We start from the raw sequence: 20451 nt of genomic DNA, 5'->3' as shown, positions 1-20451 counted from the left end.
CTTCTGCATGTTGCTGTCCAGTTCTCTCAGAATCTTGCTAAAGAGACTATCTTTTTTCCATTGGATACCCTTTCCTGCTTTGTCGAAGATTAGTTGGCCATACATTTGTGGGTCCAGTTCTGGGTTTTCTGTTGTATTCTATTGGTCTATGTGTCTGTTTTTGTGCCAATACCATACTGTCTTGATGACTACAGCTTTGTAGTAACAGGCTAAGGTCTGGGATTGTGATGCCTCCCCCTATGTTTTTTCTTTTTCAACATTACTTTGGCTTTTTAGGGTCTTTTCTGGTTGCATACAAATTTTAGGATTGTTCTAGCTCTGAGAAGAATGCTGGTGCTATTTTGATTGTGTATTGAATGTGTAAATTGCTCTGGGTAGTATGGACACTTTAACAATGTTTGTTCTTGCAATCCATGAGCAGGGAATATTTTTCCATTTCTTTGTGTCTTCAATTTCTTTCACAAGTATTCCTTAATTTTCAGAATACAGATCCTTTACTTCTTTGGTTAGGTTTATTCCCAGGTATTTTATGGTTCCTGGTGCAATTGTAAATAGATCAGTTTCTTTATTTCTCTTTCCAATGCTTCATTATTGGCGTATAGAAATGAGACCTATTTCTGTACATTGATTTTATATCCTGCAAGTTTGCTGAATTCACATACCAGTTCTAGCAGCTTTTTGGTGGAGTCTTTTGGGTTTTCCATGTAAAGTATCATGTCATCTGCAAAAAGTGAAAGGTTGACTTCTTCTTTACCAATTTGGATGCCTTTTATTTCATTTTGTTGTCAGTTGTAGCTAGGACTTCCAACACTGTGTTAAACAACATTGGTGAGGGGTGCCTGGGTGGCTCAGTCGGTTAAGTGTCTGACTTCAGCTCAGGTCATGATCTCATGGTTTGTGAGTTCAAGCCCTGAGTCAGGCTCTGTGCTGACAGCTCAGAGCCTGGAGCCTGCTTCAGATTCTGTGTCTCCTTCTCTCTCTGCCCCTCCCCAACTTGTGCTCTCTCTATGTCTCTCAAAAAATAAATAAATGTAAAAAAAATTAAAAAAAAAACAACATTGGTGAGAGTGGACATCCCTGTCATTTTCCTGACCTCAGGGAGAAAGCTCTCAATTTTTCCCCATTGAGGATGATATTAGCTGTGGGCTTTTCATATATGGCTTTTATGATGTTAAGGTATGTTCCTTCTATCCCAACCTTTTGGGGGTTTTTATAAAGAAAGGATGCTGTATTTTGTCAAATGTTTTTTCTGCGTCTATTGACAGGATCATATCGTTCTTATCCTTTCTTCTATTAATGTGATGTATCACATTGATTGATTTGAAAATATTGAACCAGCCCTGTAGCCCAGGAATGAATCCCACTTGATCGTGGTGAATAATTCTTTTTAATACACTGTTGAATGCAATTTGCTAGTGTCTTGTTGAGAAATTTTACATCCATTTTCATCAGACATATTGGCCTGTAATTCTCCTTTTTTGTGGGGTCTCTGTCTGGTTTGGGAATCAAGGTAATGCTGGCTTCATAGAATGAATCCAGAAGCTTTCCTTCCATTTCAATTTTTTGGAACAGCTTGAAAAGGATAGGTATTAACTCTGCTTTAAATGTCTGGTAGAATTCCCCTGGGAAGCCATCTGGCTCAGGACTCTTATTTATTGGGGATTTTTGATAACCGATTCAATTTCTTTGCTGGTTATGGGTCTGTTCAGATTTTCTTTCTTCCTGTTTGAGTTTTGGCAGTGTGCGGATGTCTAGGACTTTGTCCATTTTCTGGGTTGTCCAGTTTGTTGGCATATAATTTTTCATAGTAAGAATGAATTTTTAGATGAGAGTTAATAAATTGATAACTGTGGCTGATTGCTACATCACTTTTTAGATCCATTTATGATGGTTTTAGATTCCATTTATGATTTGGCAATGTATCTTATATACCAAATTATGTCCTCTCTTTGGGATCGTGCCTTTGTCCATAGAGTTTCCATACATCTCTTCCAGTTGTCCTGTATCCCCCAGTTTCAGACTTCCAGAACATTGCCCAGTGTTTACTTCTTGCTGTTATATCCTAATTCCATTTCAAGTAGCCATTACTAAAATGTCTCTTTTAAATTCCCATTGCTAGAATTTCTCTTTGCTAGGTTTTAGGACTATGCCTTGACTACTACTACTTTTTTCGTTTTAGCTTTCCCTCACATCATAAGGGTCAGAGGTATATATGTGTGTGGATCTCTGCTATTCTGAATTTTTTTTTTTTACCTCCATTGCTACTCTGATTGCTTATGTCTCCACATGTTAGCTGTTTGATATTTCTTTCATTTTTTTTATTTTTTATTTTTGTTTGTTTTGTTTTTTTGGATGGGGGGGCATTCATCTTGATGAACTTTCTTTAAATAGACTTATTGTCTAGAATACCAGTTATGGTCTATCATCTTATTCTATGGATCCTATTGATTTTCCTGACTGCTCATTATTCTGTAGCTTGGTCTGTTCAAAAAGTCTTGAGACATCCAAATGGGTCTCAGTTTTCCACATACAGATGGAAGAATGCCAGTTTCATGGACTTATATATTAACTTCTGGGAGTTAGTAGTAGAAAGTATTGCTTTTGAGAGCAAATTACTGTATTTCCATATTTATCACAGGTAAGAGTATTCTTAAAAAGGATTTTGGGGGGGCGCCTGGGTGGCGCAGTCGGTTAAGCGTCCGACTTCAGCCAGGTCACGATCTCGCGGTCCATGAGTTCGAGCCCCGCATCAGGCTCTGGGCTGATGGCTCAGAGCCTGGAGCCTGTTTCCGATTCTGTGTCTCCCTCTCTCTCTGCTCCTCCCCCGTTCATGCTCTGTCTCTCTCTGTCCCAAAAATAAATAAACGTTGAAAAAAAAAATTAAAAAAAAAAAAAAGGATTTTGGGAAATCAATTATTTTAGAATTCTCTTGTAAATATTTTGAATTACCGTTAATTATTCTGCTACAATTGTTATTGAACTTGCTTAAAATTCTCCTATATTAAGGATTTGAGTTTTGACATGTAAAAGTCAATACTTAACTACAATTCTGTTGCTAGATAATTACTCTTAAATTATATTTATAAAATATTATTATTTCATTGTAGTTATAGATAAAATATAAAAATTATGTAAGTTGTAAATAAAATGATGACATTTCTTTGAGATATAGTTGCAAAATGGGTATTTCTTAAGTAACTGGCTAATTTTATGTTTTAGATAAGTAAAGATCAAAATTTTTTAGAAACAGAGTTTCCAGCACCTGACAAAACAGTCACTTTAAGCCTTGCACAAGTAGTAAAGCAGGTGCAAAAACTAGAAGAACTGAAAAATCGTCTTAAACAAGAGTCTTTATACTCCTTGAAAGCCTTGTTGTCTAAACCCAAGTAAGTAAAATATAAGAGTTAATAGAATTCAAAACAGTAAGAGTGGGTATAAAGTAGTAACACATGTAATGGTTCAGATATTGTGCTGTATGTAGTTTCTAAATCATATCAAATAGTATACTCAGCTTGCTCCTATTTGAAATTTTTGACAGTTTGAAGTGGCACCGGAAAATCAGTAGTCAGTAGTCACATCTAGCTACTAAAATTGAAATTCAGTTCAATTTTATTAAAAAGTCAATTCTGCATTCATACTACCCATATTTCAAATGCTTAGTAGCCACATGTGGCTGTTGCTAGAAAGTTCTGTTGGAATGGCTGGCTTAAATATCTGGCTTTTAAAATATTCTCTCAGTTTGATTATGTAGCTTCTATAGTAAATAGGAAACTAAGATAAAGTTATTTATGAACAGCATCATTAAAAATTTCATAGGGACAGGGATGTGTTCTAAAGAAAAATTCTCTACTTTCTAGTTGTGGAAAGCCTTTTTTTTTTGACAGATGGGAGAAAGATTCAAATGATTACAATGATACTCCTATTATCTGACTTTTGATATTTGAGGTTTATCTGTCTTGAATTTAATAGATGACTAAATTATTATCATGGAATACCTTTTAGGACTTTTTTTTCCCACCTCACATAGTTACTTTTTTTGTGTGTGGTGAAAACACTTTAAGATTCACTCTTAGCAAATATGAAATATGAAGTATACATTAATATTGTTAACTGTAAACAGCATGCTATACATTAGATGTCTGACATATTCAACTTTTGTTATTTTGTTATTTTATTTTTTGTTTTAATTCCAGTATAGTTAACATACATCATTATATTAGTTTCAGGTGTACAAAATAGTGATTTAACAGTTCCATACTGGTGCTTATCATGACAGATGCACTCCTTAATCCCCATCACCTATTTTACCCATCCCTCCTCTCACTTCCCCTCTTACAACCATCAGTTTGTTCTCTATAATTAAAAGTCTGCTTTTTAATTTGTCTTTCTAGCTTCCCCCCCTTTTTCCCATTTCTTTGTTTCTTTTTTTTAAAGTTTATTTTGAAAGAGAATGTGAGTGGGGGAGGGGCAGAGAGGGAGAGAGGATCCCAAGGGGCTCCATGATGTCAGTGGGGAGCCTGATGTGGGGCTCAGTCTTACCAATTGGGAGATCATGAACTGAGCTGAAATCAAAAGTCAGTCTCTTAACTGACTGAGTCACCCAGGGGTCCCTGTTTTGTTTCTTAAATTCTACATATGAGTGAAATCAGAGGGCACTGGGGTTGCTCTTGGCAAGAAGGCAGGGCAAACAGCCTGTGGACATACAGCGTGGAAACAGTGATCTGAAGAGCGCTACGTTCTGAGATATGTACTCTAATATCCCAATTTTAATAGATGAAGAAACTAAAAGTCAGAGGCATTAAATAACTTACCCAAGGTCATATAATTAGTAAGTGGGAAAGACAAGTTTTGAGCCAAGCAGCTTGTCTCTAGAACTTGTGCTCTTAACAATTTCACCATTAAAAGAAATATCCTATTTTTATTCAATTTACTTTTGCTATTTTTATTAAGATTGTTGTTGATATACCTAATTATATTCATGGAATACATAGAATTTTTAGAATTACATAATGTGACTTTTATACTTATTTGCTTGGTACTAATTAATTTACCTTACTGTCTGTGAATAAAAGTTAAAAAATATGTTAAATTTTATTTTACAAACTGTATAATATCTAGAGCATATATTCTATTTATTAAGTGTAATTTAAACTCTTATTCTTTGATAATAAATACATGTTGTATTTATTGAAATTTAAACAGGCATAGTGAAAATTTACCAGGAGCATTACAAAGTTATGAAACCATACAGCAGATAATTGAAGGTGATAATATTTTATGCATGTTTAGCATTATAAGTTTTTCTATATTACATTAACATTTGAGACTTAGTTTAAAAATTTATATCCATAAAATTATATAATAGTAAATTTAAAGATATATTCAATAGTGAGTTTGATATTTTCAATAAAAGTTATTATGTTTCAGATTCTGGGAGTTGTACAAAACGAATAAACCTTGGTTGTTACCACCATAAAATACACAATGCAGTAAGGACACAAGCACATTATGTATCATTTTAATATAGTGTAATACATGAGAATGCATGATAAAGGTTATGTGTAATTTTCAGTGAATCCACAGAGAGCCAGTTTGTTCAACCTGAGGGAGTTGGAAAGATTTTATGCAACTGTAAAGGACAAAGGATCCTTTGTCCTTTACATAATAGGATCTAGTCAAATGAAGAAGGGAGATATCTGGTTTTTTACGAAGAAGACCTAGTATGAGCAAAGAGCATGAATAGGGAATTGCAAGTGGAATGGTATTAGAATTTGGAGCTAGAAGGTAGGGATAAGGTAAGAGAGAGCCTAGTCAGAGGGATCGGATGCTGTGCTGGGGAACTTTTTTTTCCTCGTATATACTAGGGAATCACTGAAGACTTTTTGTAAGAAAGTGACATTGTTGGATTTAATTGTAGACAGATTATTCTGGCCACATTGTAGAAGCTATATTTGGGGACTAGGTATAGGGAAGGGAAGTTATTGCTGTGTTTTAGATGTGTGATAAGTTCTTATATGAGAGCATAAATAAACAAGAATCGGGGTAGATTTGAGAAAATTTACTGGTAAAATTGGGAAAACTTGGTGATTAGATATGAAAGGAAGGGAGATTAAATCATGGTAACATTAATTAAAAGAATGTAAGAGGAACAAGTGTTGTTGAGAAAATGATGAGTTTATATTACTCAATTGTTATATACATTCATTCAGATATTACCATTTGGTGCCTGATTGGGAGGCTTTCCACTGTTGGGAGCTCTATTGTTTTTCTTAGAGTTTTCTTTAAACTCAATATGTATAATTGATATATTAAACATATGACAAATTTACTATTATTTCAGAATTCATAAAAACCCACCCAACTAAAGAATTTATAGATGTTTCTGCAACTGATCCACGTAAGTTTCCACTCATTTAAACATTATTGTGTTAACAACTTGTGTCAAGTGCATTAATTTCTATAGTTTTCTATAATTTAAAGTTATTATTAAAGTAATAACATAGAGTCCCTGGAGTTTGGAGCCATACAGTTGAACTGACTATCAAGCAAGTATTGAAATTCCTAATTAAGGCTACATGCTACAAAAAATAGACTCATTTTTGAGGACGGAGGATTTAAAAACAATTTTTTTTTATGTTTATTTTTGAGAGAAAGAGCATTAGCAGGGGAAGGGCAGAGAGAGGGAAACACAGAATCCAAAGCAGGCTCCAGGCTCTGAGCTGTCAGCACAGAGTCAGACACAGGGCTCAAACTCATGAACCTTGAGATCATGTCCTGAACCGAAGTCAAGCACTTAACCGACTGAGCCACTCAGGCACCCCAAGGGATGGAGGAGTTGTGGTTGTGATTAGAGTATGCTGCTGAAATGTTTCAGGCGTGCCAAGCCTTTGAGATGGAACAGCAATAAACTTAAAAGGTCATTTGTAGATTTTGTTTCTGTGAATTATAGATCAACTCATATGCACTAATTCTTTGATAACAGCTGAGTACCAATTGGTTCATGAATATAAAGAGCTTCTAGAACTGCTCTGTTGAACTGCTGACTACTTATCAACAGAAAGGAGAAATTACCTTGCTTATGTCAAGATAGTAGAAAGAATTTTGAAACAATGATGTAATATATGCTGTAGAGTACAATTTATATTATAAGCTAGAAAATAAAACTTGCGTAGAAAAGGTTGACAGGAATCCTGTTCTCTTTCCACTTCGGCTTTAAACCCTAGTGTTGCCATATTTAAACCAAAGGCTTTAATTCAACAGTGATTAATTCTACAGCTTGATTCTACAGTGCTCCCAAATTCTGTAGAGACCTTTGATCCAAAAGTCCTGACTGACTACATGAGTAGAAAGCTATCTAGAGCTTTGGAGTGGGTAGTGAAAGTTTCTTTTTACATCCAGGAAAACTCTCTGCACATCTCTAGGGCTGTCTTTCTGAATCTGTGCAGCTGTCTTCTCTCTAATACTGTGTCCTGTGAATTCTAGCTGCTTTGGGCTTCCAAAAATCTAAACTTTGTCTCTGAACCCCAGGAGAGCAGTAGACTCTGGGTCCCCCTTCCTTATGCTGTGGCCTGGAAACTTCAGGAAGTAAGATGGGGTTATCAAAGGGCTCTGTTCCTTTCTTTTCCTTCTGCTTGTTTTCCAATGTCTGAATATTGCTGTTTTACATATTTTCCCCCAAGATTTTAATTGGCTTAAGGTGAAAGAATAATTCTAGTCCCTGATGCTCCTTCATGGACAAAAACAGAAGTCTCTATGCCCCCATATAGGCTGATTGGAACACATCCTCTAACCACAAAACCAAAAGAATTAAATATAATAGAAGTGTTACTGATTACTTAAAAATTTTCTCCTTTTGTCTGTCTCTGTCTCTTCATTCATTTATTTAATTGAGGTATAATTGACATACATTACATTAGCGTCAAGTGTGTGATATTTGTATAATTTGCAAGATGATCATCACAATAAATCTAGTTCGATTACAAGAATTTTTTGTTCTTGTGATGAGAACTTTCAAAATCTACTCTCTTAACAACTTTCAAATATGCAATACAGTATTACTAACTATAGACACCATCTGTACATTATATCCCATAACTTACTTATTTCATAACTGGAAGTTTGTACCTTTTGACCTCTTTCACCCATTTTTCCCACCCCACCTCCACCCCCCATTCAACACACATATATACATGTTCAACACACATATATGTTCTGTGTATCTATGAGCTATCTTTTTCCATGACAGCTGCCTCAGTCCCTGGGCTCCTTTAGTATAAATATGCTTTCTCTCAGTATTATTCAGATTTACTTGTATATGCTCTCTTTTTCTGCTAAGTGTACCCTTTTCATATTCTCTGGCCAAACTTTATTCTCTTCCCATTCTCTAAATTTGATATCATAGCCTAACCAACAAGGCACAAGTTATCTTTGTATTCCACTCTGTGTTTATACTATTTAACTTTAATATTGCTTCATTTCATAATTAATGAAATTTATTTCTTTACAGCAGTTTTAGGTTTATGGAAAACTTGAGCAGAAAGTACAGAGTTCCCATATACCCGTTCTCTGCTGCCTACTCTCTGCACAGTTTTATTAACATTTTTCATTAGTGTGCTACATTTGTTAAAATTGATGAACCAATACAATACAATATTAATGCAATATTATTAATTAAATTCCAAGCTTACATTGGGTTCAATCTTTGTGCTACAGAGTTCTATAGGTTTTGACAAATGTATAATGTCATGTATCCACCATTACAATATCATACAGACAGGTTTCACTGCCTTGCATCACATGTTCTACCTATTTATTTCTCCTTCCATCTACCTGAGTCCTTGGCAATCATTAATCTTTTTGATGTCTCTGTAGTATTGCCCTTCCAAGTATGTCATATATTTGGACTCATAAAGTCTTTCCTTTACTTAGCAGTATGCATTTAAATTTCCTTCTTAATGATTTTTGTGGTTTTATAGTTGATTTATTTTTATTAATGAATAATAATCCATTATATGGATGTACCATAGTTTGTTTAATCCATTCATCTACTGAAGGACAACTTGGTTGCTTCTGAGTTTTTGCAATTAAAGAAAAGCTGCTAAAAGATTATTTTGTGTGTGTGTGTGTGTGCATGTTTTTCAGCTCATTGGGGTGAATACCAAGGAGTGCAATTGCTGGATCATATAGTAAATGTATGTTTAGTTTTTTAAGAAACTGCTAAACCATCTTGCAAAGGGACTGTATCATTTTGTATCCCCACCATCAATGAGAATAAGAATTCCTATTGACCTATATCTTTGTCAACATTTGGTGTTATCAGAATTTTGGATTTTAGCCATTCTAAAAGTTTTTAGTGGTGTCTCATTGCTCTAATTTGTAATATCTGATGTTGAGATTTTTTTCATACTTTTTTTTGCCATCTTTGGTGAGGCATTTGTTCAGATCTTTTACTAATTTTAAAAATTTATTTATTATTTATTTATTAAAGTTTATTTATTTATTTTGAGAGATGCAGAGACAGTGTGACTAGTGGAGGGGCAGAGAGAGAGGGAGAGAGAGAGAATCCCAAGCAGGCTCCACACTATCAGTGCAGAGCCCAAAGCAGGGCTCAAACTCAAGAAACTGCAAGATCATGACCAGAGCTCAAGTTGGACGCTGAACTGACTGAGCCACCCAGGCACCCCTAAAATTTATTTATTTAAATTCAAGTTAATTTCACTCTTATGTGGGTCCTGAGAAACTTAACAGAAGACCATGGGGGAGGGGAAGGGAAAAAAAAGAGAGGGAGGGAGCCAAACCATAAGACTCTTTTAAAAAAAAAAATTTTTTTTAATGTTTATTTTATTATTTTTGAGACAGAGAGAGACAGAGCATGAATGGGGGAGGGGCAGAAAGAGAGGGAGACACAGAATCGGAAGCAGGCTCCAGGCTCTGAGCCATCAGTCCAGAGCCCGAAGCGGGGCTCGAACTCACAGACCGCGAGATCGTGACCTGAGCCGAAGTCGGACGCTTAACCAACTGAGCCACCCAGGCGCCCCAATAAGAGACTCTTAAAAAAAGAATAAACTGAGGGTTGATGGGGGGTGGGAGGGAGGGGAAAGTGGGTGATGGGCGTTGAGGAGGGCACCTGCTGGGATGAGCACTGGGTGTTATATGGAAACCAATTTGATAATAAATTTCATATTAAAAAAAATAAATTCAAGTTAACATACAGCGTAGTGTTGGTTTCAGGAGTAGAACCCAGTGATTCATCACTTACGTATAACACCCAGTGCTCATACCAACAAGTGCCCTCCTTTATACCCATTACTTATTTAGCCTGTTCCCCACCCATCTCCTCTCCAAAAACCCTCAGTTTGTTCTCTGTATTTAAGAGTCTCCTATGGTTTGCCTCCCTCTGTTTTTATCTTGTTTTTCCTACCCTTTCCCTGTGTTCATCTGTTGTGTTAAATTCCAAATATGAAATCATAAAAATTGTCTTTCTCTGCCTGATTTATTTCACTTAGCATAATATACTCTAGTTCTGTCCTCACACCAGTCAGAGTGGCTAACATAAAAAATGCAAGAAACAACAGGTGTTGGCAAGGATGTGGAGAAAGGAGAACCCTCTTGCACTGTTGGTGGGAATGCAAACTGGTGCAGCTGCTCTGGAAAACAGAGTAGAGGTTACTCAAAAAATTAAAAATAGAACTAACTACCTTATGACCCAGCAATTGCAGTACTAGGAATTTATCCAAAGGATACAGGAGTGCTGATTCATAGGGGCACATGCACCCCAATGTTTATAGCAGCTCTATCAACAATAGCCAAAGTATGGAAAGAGCCCAAATGTTTATCAACTGATGAATGGATTAAGAAGATGTGGTATATATACACAATGGAATACTACTCAGTGATGAAAAAGAATGAAATCTTGCCATTTTCAACAATGTGGATGGAACTGGTGGGTATTATGCTAAGGGAAATAAGTCAGAGAAAGATGGATATCATATGATTTCACTTATATGTGGAATTTAAGAAACTTAACAGATGAACATATTTGTATGGAACCACAAAAGACCTTGAATAGCTAAAATAATCTTGAAAAAGAAAAGCAAAGTTGGAGGCGTCACAATTCTAGGCTTCAAGTTATATTAGAAAGCTATAGTGATCAAGGCAGGATGGTACTGGCACAAAACTAGGTCAGTGGAACAGAATAGAAAACCCAGAAATGAGTCCACAACTATATGGTCAACTGATCTTCAACAAAGCAAGAAAGAATATCCAATGGAAAAAAAATTCTCTTCAACAAGTGGTGTTGGGAAAACTGGACAGCAACACACAAAGAATTAAACTGGACCACTTTCTCACAACATAAAACCAAATTCAAAATTGAACGTTTGGTTTTTTAACTCAATATTTACATTACATGAAAATAGTTTATATCTCCATTTTTAGGTCTTGGTTTTTTGCAATGTTTTATAGTTTTTAGAGAAAAGTTCTTGTAGTGTTTCATTAAATTTATCTGTAGGAGCTTCATTTTTTGGATACTAGTGAAAATGAAATTAAAAAAATATTTTTCCAAGTTGGAAGACTTATTATATATCTGTAATAGTTAAGATAGGGAAAGAAAGACAAGTAAGCCAACTGAATAGCATTGAAGCCCCAAATCAGACATAATGCATTTAGGTATGTGATATGTAACAAAGGTGGCATTACAGATAAGTTGAGAAAACATGGGGTTTTCAATAAGTGGTATTATGATAATTGATATGTATATGGGGAAAATAAAGTTGGAGCACTCCCTCATAGCATATTTGAAAATTAACTCCATGTCATTAAACACCTACATATGAAAGGCAAAAGTTTACATATTTTCTTGGATTATTTACAAGAATATCCTCATTACTGTGTGGTAAGAGAATGGCTTTTAATACTAGACATAAAAGTACCAGTCATAAGGGATAAATTTGATAAAATTGACTATGTTAAAATTAAAAATTTGTTTGTCAAGAGATACCATCAGGAAAATTTGAAATAAATTGTAGTGGAAAAAGAGATTTTGATTACCTGAAACTGTTGAATGATTAGCATACAGAAGACATAAGGAATTGTTATAAATCCAGAAAAAATGACAATTATCTTTTGGATAAATAGGAATTTAACCAAATAATAAATCCAGATATCTAAGACCGAATAATCAAGGAATTGCAAACTAACCACAATGGGAAACTGTTTCATACCTCTCAAATTGTCAAAAATTAAAAAGTGTAACAATGTTAAGTGTTAACAAGGGTATATACCAACAGGAACTCTTCATACGCATAACTTTGAAAAATAGCTTTTCTTTAATTAAGTTGCAGATGTGCATACCCTTAGACTCTTTTTTCATAGCCTTATTGATATATAATTGCATATAACATTGTATAAGTTTAAGGTAATCAAAATGATTTGATACACATATATTGCAAAATGCTTACTGCAATATGGGTAGTTTATTTATCCTGTATGTCTTATAATTACCATTTTGTTGTTGGTGTTGTTTTGGTGAGAACATTAAAACTCTACTCTCATTGCAGCTTTCAAGGATACAATACAGTATTAACTCCTGTCAGCATGTTGTATATTTGATTCTCAGAACTTATTCATATTATAATTGAAAGTGTGTACCCTTTGACCAACATCTCCCCATTTCCCCCATGCCACAACTCCTGGAAACCACCATTCTATTCTGTTTCTTTTTCAATATTTTATATTCCACATGTAAGAGAGATCATATAGTATTTGTTTTTCTCTTTCTGAATTATTTCAGTTAGCATAATGTCCTCAGGGTCCATCTGTGTTGTCACAAAGGGCATAATTTCCTTTTTTATGGCTGAATAATCTTCCATTGAACGTATATGTGTATGTACACACACACACACACCCCTCACATTTTCTTCATTCATTCATCTGTCTATGGACTTCTAGATTGTTTCCACGTGTTGGCTATTGTAAATAATGCTGCAGTGGGTGTGGGAGAGCAGATGTCTCTTTGAGACAGTGATTTAATTTTATTTGGATATATACCTAGAAGTAGTAGGATGGCTGGATTATACAGTAGTTCTATTTTTAATTTTTTGAGGGACCTCCATACTGTCTTCCATTGTGGCTATGCCAGTTCACATTCCCACCAACAGTACACAGTGTTCCTTTTTCTGCACACCTCACCAACAACTGTTACCTCTTGTCTTTTAGATAATAGACATTCTGACAGGTGTGAGATGATATCTTACTGTTGTTTTGATTTACATTTCCCTGATGGTTAATGTTGTTGAGCACATTTTCAAGTACCTGTTACCATTTGTATGCCTTTGGAAAAATGTCCATCCAGGTATTCTGTCCATTTTTTATTGGATTAAAAAAATATATTTTGGATATTAACTTCTTACCAGATATATGGTTTGCAAACATTTTTCCCTTCCTATAGCATGCCTTTTCATTTTGTTGATGTTTTCCTTTGCTGTGCAGGAACTTTTTAGTTTGATGTAGTCCCACTTTTTCTTGTTTATTTATTTCACGATATTTTTCAACTCCAAAATTTCTATTTTTTAAATGACTTATATGTTTGTTGACTGTCTCATTTTTCTCTTGTATTATTTTATCTATATCATGAAATTGCTTATATGTGTTCTCTTGTAGCTCTATGAGCATCTTCAGAAAAATTATTTTGAGTTCTTTGTTGGGCAAGTCCTATATCTTTATTTCTTTGGGGCCAATTACTGGGGATTTACTATATTCCTTTGGTGGAGTCATGTTTTCCTGATTCTTTGTGGTTCCTGTATTCTTGCATAGTTGTCTACACATTTGAAGAAGCAGTTAGCTGTTTTAGATTTCATGGACTGAGTTCAGTAAGGAAAGATCTTCAACTGCAGGTGGGGGGATGCTGAAGAGTGTCATGACCCATGTCTAATGGTGTGGGGCAAATGAGGGGGCATGTGGCAGAACCAGGTCTCAAGTATTGTGATTTGCCAGCTCAAGCCATTTCAGCCCACAGCATCAACAATTTCATGGTCTTTGGCAAATATTACAGGGGTCTGCAGAGACTTCAGAGGCTCTTGAGGTCCTTAGCATTGTTTCTAGGGTCAACTGGAAGGGACCAGAGCAATCAGTGATTTGGCCAGAGCTGGTGGTATACACAATCTTGGCCAAGGGCCTCAGCAGGTGTGTGTGTAGTGGCAGTGGCCAGTTGTAAAAACATAGGTAGCAGTGGGGGCCAGGGAAGACATCCAGGGCTAAGCCAGTTGTGGGCACACAGATAGCTTGGGGAACCTGACTGTCTGTGTGCACTACTATGGCTTCTGGGTTTTTTATAGCCATACAGCAGTGGAGGCTGGTAATAGGCTAGGGGTCTGTGGATAAATAGTTGGAGGGTTTAGCTACAGGTGAATGCAGTGGTGCAGGACAGTGACAGAAGACAGAGCCTCCTCTACAGAGGCCTGCAAACAGCTGTGAAGATTTGGCTATTGGCAGTGCTCTTCTATGACTGCATAGTCTCCTTCTGGGCATGTGCATGGCAGTAGAGGCTGGTGATGGGTTGAGTTGGAAGCATGCAGATGTACGAATGGAGGGGCTAGCCCTGAATGAGCGTATGGTGGTGGATGTTGGCCACGGGGATCTAGGCTGGTATTTTGCACTCCCATAGCCACACAGTCATAGGTTTGCTGCTTGTGTGGTTCTTGGGCTCCAGTGGTGGTGGTAGTAGGTGTGTGTGGTGGGGACTGAGGGGAGACATTAGCCATTGCAAATACCTGTGGGACAAAATCCATTGAAATTTGCGGGGTGTTCTCAGTGGCTGTGCTGGCCATTGGTTTCTTCAGTGATGAAAGCTGCTGTGGTCATCTGTGGAGCAGGTCATGGAACTACAGTCATTCACATCTGTGTGCTTATATTGGTAGGACCTGCTCTTTTTCCTTATTTCTAGCTGTATTTATATGTCCCAGCTTTATCTGTCTCTGGGTGGGGTGAAACCTAAGCAGATCCTTTATGGAGTGGAGGAAATGCTAACCCAACTCTCTTTTTACATGCCAGGGGAATTCTTTCTATCTGGGAAGTCCCAGTTTGGTGCTAAGTAACAGTTTGGTGCTAAGTAAGGCTTGGGGGATAGGATGATGTAGGCAAAAAGAAGCTTTTATTCCTCTCATTTTAAAGCAGTTAATTTTTCTCAAGTTTTTTTGTTTCAGTGTGTGGCTAAAGTTTTTTAAGTGGACTCTGGAACTCTCCCTGAGTTGTTTTCATTCATGGAAAACGTTTTAATGGTTGATCTTTGTGGAAGCATGGAAGCTGGGTCTCCTACTCTGCCATTTGATACATGTGAAAGAATTTTCATACCAAGTTTTTTGTTTTTTTTTTTTTGTAACAGCCCCCAAATTGAAGATCCTAAATATTTGTAGAGTAGGGTGGATAAACAAATTGTGGTTTATTTGTGGAGTGGAAAATCTTACCATAATGAAAAATTTAAAATAGCTACTCAGAATACCATTAACTTTTGAAATGTGATATTGATTGAAAGAAGCAAGTCATAAACACAGGGAGTGCTTTCATTTGTTATAAATTAAAATCTGGGAAAATATGTTGGTTAAGGATATTAAAAAATATAGAAAAGATATAAAGATGAAAAAAAAAAAAAACAGGATAGTAAGTTGAAGGAAAGCGTTGTGAATAGGGAGGGACACATAAAGAGCTTCTAGGATATTGGCAATCCCAGGTATCCAGTTGTTGATCTTGAGTGGTGGTTTGGTGGATGCTTGCTTTGTAATTATTCATTAAAATGTAAATATATTTTTATGTATGATTCAGTAAGCATGATTATAAAATATAAAATAATACTAAGGGGATTAATTTCTTTTTTTTAAATATGAAATTTATTGTCAAATTGATTTCCATACAACACCCAGTGCTCATCCCAACAGGTGCTCTCCTCAATACCCATCACCCACCCCCCCCTCCCACCCCCCACCAACCCTCAGTTTGTTCTCAGTTTTTAAGAGTCTCTTATGTTTTTGTTCCCTCCCTCTCTAACCTCTTTTTTTTTTTCCTTCCCCTCCCCCATGGTCTTCTGTTAAGTTTCTCAGGATCCACATAGGAGTGAAAACATATGGTATCTGTCTTTCTCTGTATGACTTATTTCACTTAGCATAACAGTCTCCAGTTCCATCCACATTGCTACAAAAGGCCATATTTCATTCTTCTCATGGCCAAGCAGTACTCCATTGTGTATATAAACCACAATTTCTTTATCCATTCATCAGTTGATGGACATTTAGGTTCTTTCCATACTTTGTCTATTGCCAATAGTGCTGCTATAAACATTGGGGTGCATGTGCCCCTTACATCAGAAATTTTGTATCCTTAGGATAAATACATAGTAGTGCAATTGCTAGGTCATAGGGTAGATCTATTTTTAACTTTTTGAGGAAGCTCTATGCTGTTTTCCACAGTGGCTGCACCAGTTTGCTTTCCCACCAGCACTATAGCATTCTATTTTATGGTTATGTATTAATTTATAATTCTCCCATAGATGTTCATATAGGTAATTCCTATATTTCTGTTTCTATGGGGAGTAACTCCTGTTAGCATATTTGTATAAACATAAACATGGAAACAACATGCATTTTTAGGACTGGCTAAATGAATTATGGTCCATTCATAGCAATGGCTTTTAAATAGAAAAACTTTTTTAAAAATAAATATTTTTTAAAACTTTAAAAAATAGAATAGCATTTAAAAAGAATAGCTTTACATAAACTCTTAGAGACATTTTCCTTGAGATTTAAGGGGATACAAGATAAAAGCATTTTAATTTATATTTTACCCCATTTTTATAATCCAGCTATGTATATGAATCCTAGATGCTATCTCTTAGAACTCGTCCAAAGAGGAAAAAAACTATCCATTGATAAGTGATATTCATTAAATATTAATAATTTTTATCAATTCATTAATAAGATACAACAGCTTTTATAAAAGAGATAAAAGGAGTCCCCCTTCCTCCACAATATGCAGCTAAATCTCCTGTTACCATTTTAACTACCTCAAACTTACCTCACAGGCCACCTTGTTAACCAGGGTACTCTTCTCAGGAAGAGGATCTTCACTGGAACATGTCAGTAAGACTTAGAAATGGAGGTGACTGGCTGGCTTAGTCAGTAGAGCATGCAACTCCTGATCTTGGGGTTGTGAGTCTAAGCCCCACATTTGGGTGTAGAGATTATTATTATTAAAAATAAAAAAAATCTAAAAAATAAAAGAAATGGGTTTCCTGATTTTTTTTTTTTTTTTTGGTTTTCAAATTATTCATAATAAGAACTTGAAGAATAACAATTGGTTGATTACTCAAGCTATTCCACCTGGTAATGGAAACATACTATTACCATCCATAGATTCTATGATACTGGGTAGAAATTCCTGGGTAGAAATTAGTAGAGTCATAGATGGGGGCCTGTCTTAGTTTGGACTGCTCTAACAAAATACTACAGATTGAGTGGAATAAACAACAGAAATTTATTTCTCACGATTCTGAAGGCTGAGAAGTCTGAGATCAGTGTTCCAGTATGGTTGAGTTCTGGTGAAAGCCTTCTTCCTGGTTTGCAGATGGCTCTTTTCTTGCTGTATCCTCAAATGATGGAAAAGTAGAGAAAGTAAGCAGACTCTGTTGTCTCTTATATCTCATATGCCTACTGATTTAATTACCTCTCAGAGGCCCCACCTCCAAGTGTCATCATATTGGAGATTAGAGTTTGAACAGATGAATATTGGCCCATAGCAGGGCCTATTCTCCCTCTTGTGAAGTGTGATGGAAATAACAGTTTGTGTTCTTTATAATCCTTTACTATATCCAGGGCATAATTTTACATCACACCCTATGCTATTAGCAAATTAACCTTAAAAAGTCATATGGTAGGGGCACCTGTGTGGCTCAGTCAGTTGAGCATCCAACTCTTGATTTTGGCTCAGGTCATGATCTCACAGTTCATGGGTTTCAGTCCCGTGTCGAGCTCTGTGCTGACAGTGTGGAGCCTGCTTGGGATTCTCTCTCCCTTTCTCTCTGCTCTTCCCCTGCTTGCACGCTGTCTCTCTCAAATAAAGTTAAAAAAGGTGATATGGTATAATATTTTATGGAAACATTTTATGTTATTCTCCCTTGCCTATAAAAAATTCTAAATTTGATTCTTCAAAAGTTAACTTCTTTCAGTATACCCTTTGAATATTTAAGGAGTATTGATCCTCCTAAAGCAGTTTCTGATTTACTTGTTTTCTTTGTATATTTGACTTAGTTGGTTCCCATGATATATGTTGCACATTTCTACCTTTCCTATCTTTACTTCTGATGTTTGCTTGTCTTCCTACTAATTAAGGTCTGTCCCTTCCTTAAGACTCAGCTGATCTCTATCCTTCTCCTTTCTCTTCTCAGCTCCTAAACATTTATTATATTTCTCTATACCACTATTTTGACGTGTGGAATAGAAATAAATATAACTGATACTTAGGAACTGTGGAATGCTTCCATATTATTTAACATTATCCGTGTATATTTATTTTATGTTTGGTTTATCTAGCAGCACACTTAATGAAGGGACTGTCCTCTCTCATATGCTTTTTGTCACAAGATTGAAGAATCTTGTATTATTACCCTGAGAGTTCATTGATTATATGGATTCTCATTATGCTGGTTTCTTTTTAAGTAGCATTTTAGTTAAACTTTTCAGTTATTTGATTCAGGTGGAAAACTTAACAAGCTTGTTAGGGTCTTCCCATAGACCTTATTGATTTAGTGGCATCATCCAAAGCAGTTTTTTCTTAGAATCTTAGAGTCCTCTTATATGCAATGTTATAAGGAGTTCACACACACATTGACCTCAATCCAATTTTGTCACTTAATAGATGCATAGTTTTGATCATAGCTTTAACCTCTCTGAGGCTCAATTTATTTATTTGAAAATGGTAAGAATATCTTCTTTTTTGGTTATTTTGAAGATTAAAAGAATGTAAAGTAGCAAAGTGACATATTGGGTATTTAATAAAATGGAAACTATTTTTATCATAAGCATTTTGTTCTTTGGATACACTTGTGACTTTGCTGTGTCTTCATGTTTGTCTAGTTCTCACACATATAGCAGTGATTTATATCAGCGTAGAGGTATAAATTCAGCCATTTGTAATACCTTTGAATGTTTTCCCTTTTTTTCACAATAGAAACTGCTTGTTCACTGACTAACCGATTGAATGTCATGTTGAAAATGTTTGAAAAACAGTCACATATGTTGGAGAGGTAAGCTTTTAAAATAACTCCTTTTCCTAATTATGAAAATGAGTATACATTTATTTTAAAAAATTGGAAACAAGATTGTTAAAAAAGTTTGGTGTTCTTATATAAACTTTTATGATATGTATAATTTAAAAATTTTTAATTATAATCATGTAGAATTTCAAATTGTATAGCCACAATAGAAAACAGTATGTCAGTTTCTAAAAAAAAATTAAAGTACAATTACCCTATGATCCAGTAATTTCATTTCTAGATATATGCCCTGCAAAATTGAAATCAGGGTCTCAAAGATATTTATACACCCATGTTTACTGTAGCATTATTTACAATAGCAAAGGGTGGAAGCAACCCAAGTGTCCAACAGGTAAATAGATAAATAAAATGTGATATATACATACAATGGGATATTTTTTAGTCTTAAAAAGAAAGAAATTCTGACATATGGTACATGAATGAACCTTGAGGACATTATACTTAGTAAAATAACCCAGTCACAACAAGGCAAAGTTACATGATTTCACGTATATGAGGAACCAGGAATAGTCACTGTGGATTACCTATAGTTCTTTCAGGTGGCTAAGATTATATTAGTTACAAAATTGGTATGTTGAAAAAGCATGTCTTGTAGAATGAAATCACAAAGGAATTTTTTTTTTCAACCTTTATTTATTTTTTGGGACAGAGAGAGACAGAGCATGAACGGGGGAGGGGCAGAGAGAGAGGGAGACACAGAATCCAAACAGGCTCCAGGCTCTGAGCCATCAGCCCAGAGCCCGACACGGGGCTCGAACTCACGGACGCTTAACCGACTGCGCCACCCAGGCGCCCCACAAAGGAATTTTTATTTGGACACTTTGGGTTCATTTATATTTGCTAATTGGGGCTCATTTTCCTCCTGCTCCAGGACAAAAACTGAGGTAGGACCATGACTTTTTTGATCACTTTTAACTAATAATTAATTTAAATTTAATTTAGAAACACTGTACAAATTGGGAAATTAAAATTCTATGTCAAATATTACAGTCAATATTTTAATTTTTATTCAAAGTTAAGACTTTTCTCCCTTTCCCCTCACCCAGTATCCCAGCTGGTGCCTCCTTGAGGTTATGATTAGCTTTTCTTTTTCATTACCTCCTTTCTGACTAACTAATTACAGTTTCTGTTCT

At 35.6% G+C, this 20451-nt stretch overlaps 1 protein-coding gene across 4 annotated transcripts in view; it reads left to right on the top strand.

The window, feature by feature from the left end:
* The window catches only part of LOC112867942 (coiled-coil domain-containing protein 7), a 149122-nt gene that overhangs the window by 57993 nt on the left and 70678 nt on the right, over nt 1–20451 (top strand). For all 4 annotated transcript variants that reach the window (XM_086714617.1, XM_086714614.1, XM_086714616.1 and 1 more), the window contains 4 exons: nt 3220–3386; nt 5203–5264; nt 6341–6397; nt 19213–19288. In XM_086714617.1, the coding sequence (XP_086570743.1) occupies nt 3220–3386; nt 5203–5264; nt 6341–6397; nt 19213–19288 (362 nt within the window). The remainder of the gene's footprint in view (nt 1–3219; nt 3387–5202; nt 5265–6340; nt 6398–19212; nt 19289–20451) is intronic.

This window comes from Puma concolor, chromosome B4, assembly GCF_028749965.1.
Source record: "Puma concolor isolate L17-30 chromosome B4, mPumCon1.1.hap2, whole genome shotgun sequence".
Taxonomy (NCBI): Eukaryota; Metazoa; Chordata; class Mammalia; order Carnivora; family Felidae; genus Puma; species Puma concolor.
Note: the sequence above shows the minus strand (reverse complement) of the source record. Positions and strands in the feature narration are given on the sequence as shown.